We start from the raw sequence: 13,523 nt of genomic DNA on the forward strand, positions 1-13,523 counted from the left end.
CACCTCACCGGGACAAAATTAGAGAAACATCCAATTGACTCACCAAGCTAAATGGTCCCAGATAATAATAATAATAATAATAATAATAATAATATATTTTTTTAATTTTTGCGAATGATCCATAAATCTATGGGTTTAAATGGATCATAGCCATCAAAAATCTTGCTCTTATTTATGACGGTAGGTTGCAACCTAACAGAAATGGCCACCAATTTACTTCAATTCATAAATGGGTTGGCCCCTAATAACATGACCTTCATCTAACCAGTTTAATTCAACAGTGGATCCCACTGCAAATGTCTCTTTTTTAAGATAAGTTTATGCAAAATTTTTCTTCTACCAATTATGAAAACCCCTAATATTTTGTCAAACTTCCCATTGTCGCCATCGCCCGTAGGACCCCTTTTCGCCACGAGTTGTGTGTACCACAGTCTCACCCAACAAGTTGAAAATAAAGAAAATCTTTGGCCCTTTTTCACACTTTTTCTTTTTTTTAAAAAAAAAATTCTCAAACCTAGGGTATTTTGGGTAATTACTCAAGAGTTTGGGCTCAAAGAAACAAACCCAGATCAGTACTCGGATGATCTAATTGAAAAATTTTTTACGTTTACTTAATAAGTTTATCCTTGTAAAATATTGGCTTCAACGTAAAACTTTTTTATGCTTGGTAAAGAAAAATATTGGTTTCAATGATTAAAGCTTCAAAGGGGACTTATTGGGATCCATGTTAGAGGTATTTTGGTCCTTTAACAAAAATGCAGGCAACCGCCACTGAAAGTCCGCAAGCCAAAAGCAAGCCCCCAAAAACGCAAAGTTGATCTTCAATCTTCATGAGTTTCATCTTCATCCCTTTCAAGGGCCCAAAAACTTAAAGAAAATGTAAAAATTGAGAAAAAGGGAAAAAAGAAAAGAAAAGAAAGAGAGTATAAAGGTAAGGAGGGGGCCGGCTTTTAACTAAATATAGGTGGACAGACAAAAACCAACTAATTATCACCATCGTCTGTTTGCGCAGCTGTTGATAAATTTCTGTAATATTTATTTTCTTTTCTGTATTATTATATATCTTTCTGTGCCACCTTTTAATTATTACTGAGAGAAAGAGAAACACAAAGGGCAGCCCCCGCTCCGCTTTCTTGTTCTTTTTAACCAACCAACCCTTTTGAAAACTTAAATAAAAAAATAGAAAAAAAAAAAAACCCTGAAGATTCCACTGCCTAAAGGAAATTAAAAAAAAAAAACTAGTAAATTTTTAATTCAAAAAAGCCAAAAACAAAAAATAAAAAATAAAAAAACAACTTCTTGAGATTGACAAGCAGATCCCGCAAACCAAAATAAATTAATAAATTCACCCCATGTACATACCTTCTTCAATAAAACCCTTTTCAAAGGCAAAAATAAGAGAAAAATTCACCACCATCTTTTCTTCTGTTGATAGATAGGAATAGAGACATACAAGTAGAAATAATTTTTTTTCATATTTGTTAATTTAATTTTTTGTTTTTTTTTCCCTTTTTCATTGAAAGCTGTAAGTAAATTGCAAGCTCTTGCCAAGGAGGGGGGGCCAAAGAAGAGAAAGTAAAGAAGAAGCTGCGTGTATCTAAAATCATATATGCTGGGTTGTGGTGACACAAGCGTCAGTGTCCTCGGAAGCAGCAGCGGCGGTGGCGGTGGCGACGTGGCTGCTGCTGCTGCTGTTGCTACCACGGTTAGCAGCAGCGGAGCTCTCGATGGAAGGAGTGAAGCTGCTGCCAACATGCTTGGCTCCAACGGCAATAATAACAATAACAACAACAACACTAATAATAATTCAGGTGACGATGATAGAGGTAGGGTTGATGAAGGTGACCGCTCTTTCGGAGGCAACCGATGGCCGAGGCAGGAGACTTTGGCACTCTTGAAAATAAGGTCCGACATGGATGTTACCTTTCGTGACGCTAGCGTGAAGGGTCCATTGTGGGAAGAGGTTTCCAGGTGATTAATTTTTTTTCCCTTTATTGTTTCATTTCATGTTTTAGTTTTGTTGATAATTCGATAAAGAGTTTGAGTTGGTTTAAGTTGATGAGTGGAGATCTGTGTTATTGAATTGTTTAACTTTTAGTCTTTTTACTTACGGGGAGCATTGGAGTGAGAGAATTATATTCTTTTGTTTCTTTCTTTGTGTTTGATATCTTGTAAGAGGAAAATTATAGTTGAAGTTGAGAGAATTCAGCATCTTCAAGGGGAATTCAATGTCATATGATTAAGATATTTGGACACTTTGGGATATGGGATTTGTTATCATTTCTGGCGTTTGCTTTTCCCAATATTTCACAGGGAATCTTAAGCTGAATTTTGCTCATTTCTCTCTCTCTCTCTCTCTCTCCCTACCTCATTTCTTCCACTCTCATTCTGTCAAGCTCTTAAAAAGATAGAAGGTCTTGCCCTTGCATCTTGGGTGACCAAAGCTGTGTTCATCACTCTGAATTCGTGGTTTGTCTGAAGTCTATCATCCTTTTTGTCTTGAGCTCTTTGCTTTCTTTTCTTTTTCTTTTTCTTTTTCTTTCACCTCCTTATGCTTCTCAATTTTTTTCTGTCTCAATTATATATGTATGTATGTATGTATGTATGTATGTATGTATGTATCAAATTCGACTTGATAGTTTATTTTATGTGAGAATACTGTTTGGCTTTGTTTTATTGCTGAATTAAAGATGGAATAAAAACAGAAATGGAGTTGTTTTTTCTACTGTTGATATCAGGAAACTAGCAGAGCTTGGTTATCATCGAAGTGCCAAGAAATGCAAGGAGAAATTCGAGAACGTGTACAAGTATCACAAGAGAACCAAAGATGGGCGAACTGGTAAATCAGATGGCAAGGCTTATCGGTTTTTCGATCAATTAGAAGCCCTCGAAAACATTTCTTCCATTCAATCGCCGGCTGCACCACCACCACCATCACCACAATTAAAGCCTCAACACCAAACGGTAATGCCAGCAGCCAATCCTCCCAGTCTGTCCCATATCACTATTCCATCAACAACACTCGCCAGTTTGCCACAAAACATTGTACCACCAAATGCAAGCTTTACAGTCCCGTCCTTCCCATCAACAAACCCTACAATTCAACCCCCACCACCCACAACAAACCCTACAATTCCTTCTTTTCCTAACATTTCCGCAGATCTAATGTCGAATTCAACGTCTTCTTCGACCTCATCAGATTTAGAATTAGAAGGCCGGAGGAAAAGGAAAAGAAAGTGGAAGGATTTTTTCGAGAGGCTAATGAAGGAGGTGATTCAGAAGCAGGAAGATATGCAGAAGAAATTCTTGGAAGCAATAGAGAAACGTGAGCACGAAAGACTGGTCCGTGAAGATGCTTGGAGGATGCAAGAAATGGCAAGAATAAATAGAGAACGCGAGATATTAGCCCAAGAAAGATCCATAGCTGCTGCGAAGGATGCAGCAGTAATGGCGTTCTTGCAAAAATTATCTGAGCAGCGAAATCCGGGGCAGGCACAAAATAATCCACTGCCGTCTCAGCAACCGCAACCGCCTCCACAGGCTCCACCACAGCCAGTACCAGCAGTGGCAACAGCAGCGCCTCCAGCCGCAACAGCAGCACCAGTGCCAGCGCCTGCTCCACCACTATTACCGCTGCCAATGGTGAATTTAGACGTGTCAAAGACTGATAATGGCGATCAAAGTTACACACCATCAAGCTCTTCAAGATGGCCTAAGGTTGAGGTTGAAGCATTGATTAAGCTAAGGACTAGTCTTGATGCTAAATACCAAGAAAATGGTCCTAAAGGACCATTATGGGAGGAGATATCAGCTGCAATGAAAAAGCTTGGTTACAATCGCAACGCCAAAAGATGCAAAGAGAAATGGGAGAACATAAATAAGTACTTCAAAAAGGTGAAAGAGAGCAACAAGAAAAGGCCTGAGGATTCAAAAACATGTCCCTACTTTCACCAACTTGATGCTTTATATAGAGAAAAGAACAAACTTGACAACTCCTCCAATGAATTAAAACCCGAGAACTCAGTCCCATTGCTGGTACGCCCAGAGCAGCAATGGCCCCCTCCTCCTTCGGAGCCCGATGACCACCAACATGATCATGCCACGGAAGACATGGAAAGCGAGCAAAATCAAGACGAAGACGAAAAAGACGGCGATGATGAGGAGGAAGATGAAGGGGGTGACTATGAGATTGTAGCCAGCAAACCGGTTTCAATGGGCACAGGTGAGTGATATCAGTGTCAGAAGCAAACCAGCTAGCACTGTCAAAATTTCAATGGCCACATGTCAGGCAGATAAATGTCAAGAAGCAATTCTTTTGAGTCGATGTTCCAGCAGCTATCTGCCCGGCTAGTGGGTCAGGATCCGGCAACGGTGCATTGGAGTGGAGGCATTTGAATTGAATTTTTATAGGTCAGTACACATTGGTGGGGTTGTAGCATGCATATAGTCAGTGGAATTATATGTTTATTTTCATTATTATTTATTTTTTTTGGCTAAATAAATAAGTTGAGAGGGAGAGGTAGAGATAGAGAGTTTCATATCATCCCACATAATAAACAGGAAAACATAAAAGAGACTAGTACTGTTCATGTTCATGGTGGTGTAAATGTTAGAAATGGTAATTTTCTTGCGTTTGTTTCTTTCCCTTTTGCCTTCCAAGTTTTCACCATCTGCACAGACAAATTAAAGACTTCCACTGTGCAAGCTAATTAGCTCCTGCTGTGAGGGAGAGAGAAGTTTTCTTTTTTTTTTTTTTTTATGATAAGGGTTTCAATACAAATGGTGTTGCTGAAAAGATGAGTTTCTTCCCATGGGAGAGTCTGATATATATAATGCATAAATAAGATTAGACATGGGGCAGAATTACAGCCATTTGCAGAGAGCCTTTTGGCAGAATATGCCAACATCACATGTAGTCATGGGACCTCCCAACAAAGGGTCCACTAAAAGGAATCTTCTATGTTGTTCATGGAAAGACCTAATAAATTCATACAACATTTTTCATAGGCTTAGGTTGTTTGGTTGCAGCAGCAATTCATGATGTCAGTGCCCAGAAAAAAGATCAGAGGAAAAAAATCATTGAGTTTCATGGGTGGTCACCTCTTGGCTCTCACGCTTGGGTGAGCCAAGACTAGAGCTCTGACATTTATGTTAATGAATGCATTTTATTACATCAAATTCTTGCATGTATAAAGCTTTTGCACTAATTAAAAGAAAAAGAAAGAAACCAGCTTTATTGAAAGCCTCAATATAAATATATACCTTTATGATCTTATTTCTGATATCTTTTCACTTCTCTGGTTCTGTTATGCATCGAGGTAGCTTATAAATTCATCAAAAGGGGAAAAAACACTTAATTAAACTGCTTTCCAAAGTAAATGAAGTTAAATCAGTGTGTGGCAGTGACATATTTTTAGTATTTAGAAGCAATGCTAGCTGTAGTTATATCAATAGGGTACTTCATTTTGGTTTAATAAATCTCAAATTATTGGTAATTTTGGAGAAAATATCTTTCATTTCCCTCTTGCATGTACAATAATTATAAATTTGTTTTGATATATATATATATAAAACCTTGTTTGAGAGGAATCTCATTTTCCGCAAGATAGATTTCAAAATTTTTTGCTTACAAGTTATGGGGTATTAGCACATTTGAGACAAAAATGATTTATTTGGCCAATAAAATACAAATCACTCAAAAATTACTCAAAATCTTATATGTTGATGCCAAGCAAGATATCCTCTAAATGAGGATATATCCCATTTTCAGATGTTCATTATTTGTCTGAGAATTGGATGCTCAAAAGGTATTTCTACCATACATTAAAGCAAATGCATATATCTTAATTAAGAATCCCTTTATGAAATTACACGATCATTATCGTTTCCTTTCAGAATAGTCTTCATGATTTTGTGTCAATTCAAAATGGTACTCAGTTTGTATAAACAAGATATTTTGAATTGTCAAAATTCTTATACAGTTGAATGCATTTTATTTTTGGAATAGATAAAGAAGTATTAAGACAAAAGGGTTTTGAACCTTAAACCTTAAACTTTTTTAAAAAGGATACAAATCATTAAGCAAATTTTGAATTGTCCCTTGAATATATATATATATATATATACACATATATTATATTTATTCTATAAATATCGATAGCTATATGTTTTATAACTAGCTCATCTTTTTTTCTATATTGTTAATTCTGTTATTTTTATTCATTGATATTAGTACACGAGTGGAAGAAAATAAATTTCAAATCTTCGGAGGGACATCCAGGTGGTTAGAGCTTAAAACGTTATTTGCGTTTTGAGTTTGTATTTTGAGATGAATAGGATCAGATGTATATGATAAGAAAGGTTTGCCTCTTATTGTGTAACCTAATATCATATATACTAAAAAAAAAGAAGTACCTAATTTTCATCTGTTTACTCACTCATTCTTATTTTCTTTTTGTACATGTGATATTGGGCTATATAATGAGAAACAACCTTCCCTCATTTCATAAATTTCAGTTTGTTCATCTCAAAATTTAGACATGAAATCTCCAAAATAAAATGATAAGTTTTGACTATTAAAATGTCTCATAGCAGTCACTCACCATTCTAGTTATACTAGGATTTTAACTCAAAAAATTTTTCTCAAAGAATAAGCCACGGCTTCATAGCGAGGTTACTGGATATCACTTAAATCATTAATTATAAGCTATAATCTTTTATATAATTTTGTTTTTCATTTACATTGCGTGCAATTTTGGAGATTGTTAACTTCTATAATTTATTTTGTTTAATTGGAACTTGGAAATCTCAACCTCATATAATATTAGTTCCTTGGGCTAAAAAAAATGGATACTCTTATCAATAAGTAGTTAATTTGATTCTTGAAGTCTATGTCACCCTATTGTATTGAATGCTCCATAGGAATGATCATTTTATTTTAAGGATGGCAATGGGTACCTTTAATCAAGTACCCGCGAGTGTCCAATCCAATTATATAGGATTTGGATATTCTATATTCAGATTTGGGTTGGATACAAGTAGTAATTTTACTATCTATCTCGGGTTCGAATAGGGTACAGATATCATCCTTTGAATACTTGATATCCAAACTTGTTTATAAATAAATATTCATAAAATATGTTGTATGCAAAAGGGATTGAACCTAAACTATACTCTTAGACAACTCATAGTCTTAGTAATTTAATCAAATCCAATTTTTGATGTTGTACAAGAAGGAATTATATTTATTTTTTTCTACTTAATTATATATATTATTTTTTTTTGTCTTTAACCTAGAATAAGGTTCGGATATTTAACGGGTAGTTTTAGGATATTAAGATATCGATTCGGGAACATTTTTAAATTTTATTCGAATAATTATAGAGTATGGGTATCTTATAATTTAATAGGGTTTGAATTTGGGTACCTAAAAAGTAAATACCCTACCATTGACATCCTTATTTTGTTTTCATTTTTCCAATAGTTTCACACTTTTGTTATGTCAAAATTGCCGTTTTATATACTTTGGTAAGAAAAAGAATTGAAACGGTTAATATATATAATTTCATAATTAAGTGTATATCATTAGGGGTTTAAGTTTTGTACATTCAATCATATATGAATAAATTGACATATCTAGCCTTTAGACACCATGAAAGGACAGTAAGGGTGACGGTGGATCCTTTTTGCCTTCTTATCTTCAATGCTAATAATTTTGAACAAGAACCTAACAAAACTCATGTCAGTCATTGTCCATAATCAAAAGCCTCAACAAAATAAATTACTTGATCTGAATTAATAATCAAAATCCTCCCCCCCCCCCCACATATAAGTCAATTTATCAGAAAAAAAAGGGCCATTATTTTGATTCTTCAAATCATATGAAGCTGTCTTTCAATTATTCATTATTGATTATTTGCCATTTCTTTGGGCATCATAGTTGCCCAATTCCTTTTGACTTGTTTTGATACCCTCCAAAAATTTTGTTCAGGCTTTGATGAAAAAAATGCTGCAAATGTCATCCATTAAAGAAGTTGCCCCCACACATTGATTGGTCTGGACTCTGAATCTATGGATAGGAATAGATATTCGGTTACACAGTTAACAGTGTAAAAGACAATAAAAGCTCCTGTTGCCATCAACACACAGCTACAAAACTCTTATCTTCATTTCTAATATAAAGGGACAAGCATCACCCTCTTCCCTCTTCAATTTCTCATCATTTATCGCATACAAAAAAAATAAAATAAATTATATATATATATATCAGAATTCAAGAGGGCGAAAACTCGACCATACCCATCATTCATTCCCTGCTTTCCAAGCAAATGGGACAAAAGAACAATAAAGTAAAAAGCTATCTATCTAGCTTAGTTTTGTAGTTTTCTTTTAGTATAAATTTTACTCTAGAACTATAAATGTATGGCTGGGACCTGAGACCTATACCATGAACAAGGCATTTACTGTCAGTTGTAATTAATTACTGATTTTCCATGTAGCTAGTTGGTTTGGAAGCATGTGTATCTTCTTTAATTCAACGCATTTTCAATTCCAATTTTGACATAATTACGACTAAATGATCATGTGTTTAAAGAGATGGGAGACATTTATCATTGTTATATACGTTATAAGCAAAATAAGGTATTATATTGATATTATCCCTAAATTTGGATTGATTTTGCTACCTATACTAGCTTTAATTTAATATTATGCCTGATTATTTTATAAATGGGCATACTTTGGTTTCTTTAATTTAACTTACTAATTACTTTTGTTTTGCTCAAACAAAGTCCATTTTATTAGTAAGGAGATAGCTACAAAAGCTTCACAGTTCAAATCCTTGAAATGGAAGAAAAATTCGCTTACAACAGCATCTAAGATAAAGAATTTACAAGAAAAAAAGGCCCAACAGGAGCTTCCCAAGAGAGAGAAACAACGAATGAGCAGTATTAACATATGTATGTATGTATGTATGTATGTATATTGCATTGAAAAATTTAATTCAACACCCTTTTCTTTATTTGAGACAGTTGAAGAAATTCAAGAAAGAGAGAGAAGATATGAATCTAATGAAGGACTTTAACTGTTGATTAGGTTAAATTTATTAGGGCATTCAATTCACTATTCACTTCTACTTTTGTCCTAATGTACCACAAATTGAAGTCCTTGATTCCTTTCTTCTTTTTTGTCCTTAAATGCTTTATGATCTCCTCCGTATGGCATTTTATTGGTTGGAATATTACTCGTACATCTTTATTTCTCACATTATAAAGTTTTTTTTTTTTTTTTTTTATGAAAGGCGGTTGTATATTGATGAAAGAAATGAACTGTACAGGGGCTTGGAGTCATACCAAAAGGACTTCAAACCAGAGGAAACCAAAGTTACTTGGAGCAAAGAAATCTACAAACACAAAATGCTTCTATACAAAAACAGTCCTTTACTAGAGGGGCGCCTATCCAAAACCTTCCAATGCATAAGATAAAAGCAGAACTTGTTCACATGACACCTTTCAAGAGAGGGTATCAGACATTCTCGTGAATCCTTTCTCACATTATAAAGTTTGTCACCAGTATCTAATAAAATTACTTGAACTATCAACTGAATCCTAAAATACAACAAATGCTGATAGTCAGATCTTATTATAGTTTTCGTTGTTTAAAGAGACAATTACAGTCTCTTCTAAATCCTTTCCATTTTTTTTTGTTGGTTAATGTTTGGACAAAAGATATAACCACTTATCATGGTAGTCATGTCAGAACAAAATTATGGAAAATGTGTAAAATAATTTCTAAATAATATATATATTATAGAGAATAAGAGAAAGATTTTATAATTAATCAAGGAGAACCAATCAATAGAAAGTTCTTCTTAGGGAGACTATATATGCTTCCTCTTTTTGCAATGGTTTAAATAATGTATTTTTATCACGTCTAATTTAATGGTAAATACATGTATTCTCCAACTCAAAAAAATTAATTTGATCACTTAATCCTAGATAAAAGATGATTAAAATTATATAATAGTGAATCTCTATCAAGATAAAATAATCCCTAGACTGCTCCAATACATGTGGCCAAATTAATTTTTTTCTTTCTGAAAATATTGATGATAAAACAATAAGAGTTTCTAAAGTAGATGAAAATGTACATGAAGTGTCTAAAGATAAAAAGGTGTCTATATACATTAGAAAATTCAAATGGTTTTAAAGTTTAATATATATTTTAAGAGAGATTAATATTAGAAGTACTTTACTCAGCCTTTTATTTTTGGCCTTAAATACTAAAGGTTTTGGATAAAATCAGATGTTAGATTGAAAAAAGTAAGTAAATAAAAAATATAAACAAAAAATTGAAATAGAAAAAACCGATTCAGCTTATCAAAGTTTATAAATCAAAATTTTGACAAATCGATCCTTGGTGAAAGGATAAAAGGAGATAGTTGAGATATCAAATGATTTTATAAATTGGCATATGTGTTTTTTTTGTTCATAAAAATTTCTACCTCATATATAAATACTCGTCACGCGTGCACAAATACATATAATAAGATGAAAAAAGATTAAATTTCTATATGTCTTAGCAGTAGGGCAAATGATATATAATATATATAGAAAATTTTATTTAATTTGCTTGGTATATATGCTAGTATATCAAATAGTTTTAGGAATATTTTGTAAAAAATATTTAATTACCTAGCTTTAATTTGGTGGTGTCGATTTGCACGTGCATGTATAATCATGTGTGTGCAAAGGCTTGAGAAATATGCTTTTATTCTTTTTTTTTTTTAATTCATGCCGAAAGCAAAATAGCCTCATCAATACATGTGCATATGTATCTTGAGGTGGGCAAGAGCTTGGAAAATTATGCTTTTATTTCTCAGGCCAAAAGCAAGTCTCATCAAATCCATGTTCCATATTGCCATGGCTTTATCAGGAAAAAGAAAAGGAAATGATTGGCAGCTAAGGTTTGGAAGATTCCCTGTTGAATGAGCTTTTACTTTTAACGCACGTATGTAATTTTACACACGCATCTATGCTTTGTCGGTGAATCACAAAATCAATCAAATATCTTCTCATCAAATAGTATCTTATCCTCTTGGCTCATAGGTGATCATACATAATCCCCAAATTGACAAATTAATTAATTGTTAAATTCATGAAATAAATTGAGGCATGTTATTGCTAAATAAATTTATAATCCTTCTTTTTCTTAACTAGTATCTCTACATTAATTCTTTTGCTTGTAGATGATTCTACATCCAAGCACTCGTAGACATGCTCCTCAGCATAGGCAAATCTCTGGATCCCTTGAGGAGTTTGCCGGCTTAATGGCTGTGCAGTGTGGGCTAGCAAGTCCATACCTGAGCTGCAACAGGATAAAGCAGAGTGAAAGCATCAAGATTCAACTTCTTTAACCCCTTAGCTTTCTGTTTGGCTTTCAGATCACTCAATCGACGAACCGAAACCAGTATACCGTCCATGATTTCTCGTTCAAGTTCTTTCTCTATCTCCCTTTCCAGCTCTTCCTATAGTTGCGCTCTACTTCAGTGACATGCATGTTAAAATATTCTTTCCTCTTGTTACACTGATCTTCTGGGGAGGTCAAAAGGTTATGGCTTCCAACACTTCAGCAATCATGGTCATTGCTTTCGTCTGAGATAAATGCTAATTTAGACCAAATGAAAGTGCTGTCATGTCGAAAAGGTGATGACCTAAATACAAAGCAAGGTGGGTTTGGTTTTTTCATGGAGAAAAATGAGTTTCTTGCAGTGGAATTATGATTCATTGGAGACAGTAATAAAGCTTATGTTGAAGCTATAATTATGTTCTATATATCAATAATAATGTGATAAACCAGATATGTAAGCTATCTACTATGGCGGCATCCCCCATCTGATAGATCTTCTGCCAAATGTACAAATCAAGCGGTGTTCCAATTTTCAGTTTGACGGCTCCATTTTTTGTTCAAATATCATCATCATAATATTTTCCTAGCTATAGGTGAGACAAATTTATATGATAAACAGAACTCTTTGTTTCCTTAAAGAAAGGTCCTTTTACCTTCTGCAAAGAAAAGAGAGAAAGAAAGAGAAAAATGCGTTGGTCTCTTGTAGCGAAGAGAGGGCCGCTGGGTGAGAATAGTTGAAGCCCAGAGCTAACACAAGTAGTCTTTTTTCTTTCATCTACAAAAAAAAAAAAAAAAAAAAAAATCAAATTAAGGGAAATACGGCCTAGTTTGGGGTTGACTTTCTCCACAATATGAAAGGGTTTTTCTTGTGGCGGAGCGTTACTGAAAACCGCGTGACCTATGCCCTACCTAACACACTCTTTTGTTTTATTGTTCTTTTTTGTTGATGAAACCTAAAACAAGTATGATATGATGCAGCTGAAGTTTCAATCTATGTCCGTGATATTAATTATACACATTAATACATATATAACCAGATTATTATGAAGTTTTTTTGTGTAAATTATTTTTTAATTTTGTCAATATATATATATATATATATATATATTTGTGCACGTGCAGATACATGTGTCATCCAAAAAGACTACTTTTCTTTATCTATTACCATGAGAGTAAAGGTAAAACAATTCTAGGGAGAACAATTATTTCTGCTCTTAAATGATGTGGACAAATTATATTGGTTGTTGCTTCTTTTGGTAGAGGTTCAATATTGCTCCATGGTGGGAGAACTGTCCTTTCAAGATTTAAAATGCCTTTGACATTGATGAGTTCTCTACTTGCGAAATAAAAAAAGGGGGGCAACTTGCAAAATCAATGACAGAACTGAACTCATTGTTTGAAATAAAGCACCAATGATTAAAAGAAAAAAAAAACTATCTTGAAGCATTACAAAGAACTCTTCAGGATGTGATGAATGTTGATTATTTTGAGCATTTGGATAGAACTTTTGATAGAAAAATAGTGTTGCTAGGAGGTGATTTCAGACTTGTCATTCCATCTGAATCCAACTATGACATTGTGAATGTTTCCATCACAGCATAGTAAATTGTTCATGTTGAAGACATATATGAGATTGTTAAAAAACAAAATCGATGAGGTTAATTAATCCGTGAACACCACAAAGGAAAGAAAAACCTAAGCCACCCAAGCGTTTGGGCTCCAACGGTATTCACACAATTGCACTCGAACCTTTGACAATATAGGAGCTTTTAACTACTCTCTGTGCTAGTAGAGTGGACCATAATTGTCGTTTTCTTCACACACTATAGGGCAGGCCACTCTAGAGAAATTCATCACATGAATTTTCTCTTAAACACAAGAGGCGGCGAGAGAAATTTTTGGTTGTTTTTGACAACTAGGTTTTTGTAGTTTTATGTGAGAAGTAGTTAAAGGTGATAATTATACCTAGGTACAACTCCCATAATTACAACTAAGGGCCCAATATTTTAACCTATTATAATATTGACCCAACACTTAATCAAACCTTTTTAATTTAGCCTTTGAAAATTAAAATCAAATTAATTTCCTTTTGTCATGTTTGCAATTAAGGTTCTAAT

General features: G+C 33.9%; 1 protein-coding gene and 1 long non-coding RNA gene across 2 annotated transcripts; both read left to right on the forward strand.

Annotated features, from left to right (window-relative positions):
• Positions 1-1,299: 1,299 nt before the first annotated feature.
• On the forward strand, positions 1,300-4,634 carry LOC18592605 (trihelix transcription factor DF1-like). Its single transcript, XM_018125576.2, has 2 exons — positions 1,300-1,971; positions 2,739-4,634. The coding sequence occupies exons 1-2, from the start codon at positions 1,610-1,612 to the stop codon at positions 4,228-4,230; spliced, it is 1,854 nt and encodes a 617-aa protein (XP_017981065.2). The 5' UTR covers positions 1,300-1,609; the 3' UTR covers positions 4,231-4,634.
• Positions 4,635-10,834: 6,200 nt separating this feature from the next.
• Positions 10,835-12,027, forward strand: LOC148761177 (uncharacterized). Its single transcript, XR_016028001.1, has 2 exons — positions 10,835-10,963; positions 11,246-12,027. It is a non-coding gene; the product is annotated as an uncharacterized LOC148761177 (long non-coding RNA).
• Positions 12,028-13,523: the final 1,496 nt, after the last annotated feature.

This window comes from Theobroma cacao, chromosome 8 (assembly GCF_053813885.1).
Source record: "Theobroma cacao isolate CCN51 chromosome 8, ASM5381388v1, whole genome shotgun sequence".
NCBI classification, from domain to species: Eukaryota; Viridiplantae; Streptophyta; class Magnoliopsida; order Malvales; family Malvaceae; genus Theobroma; species Theobroma cacao.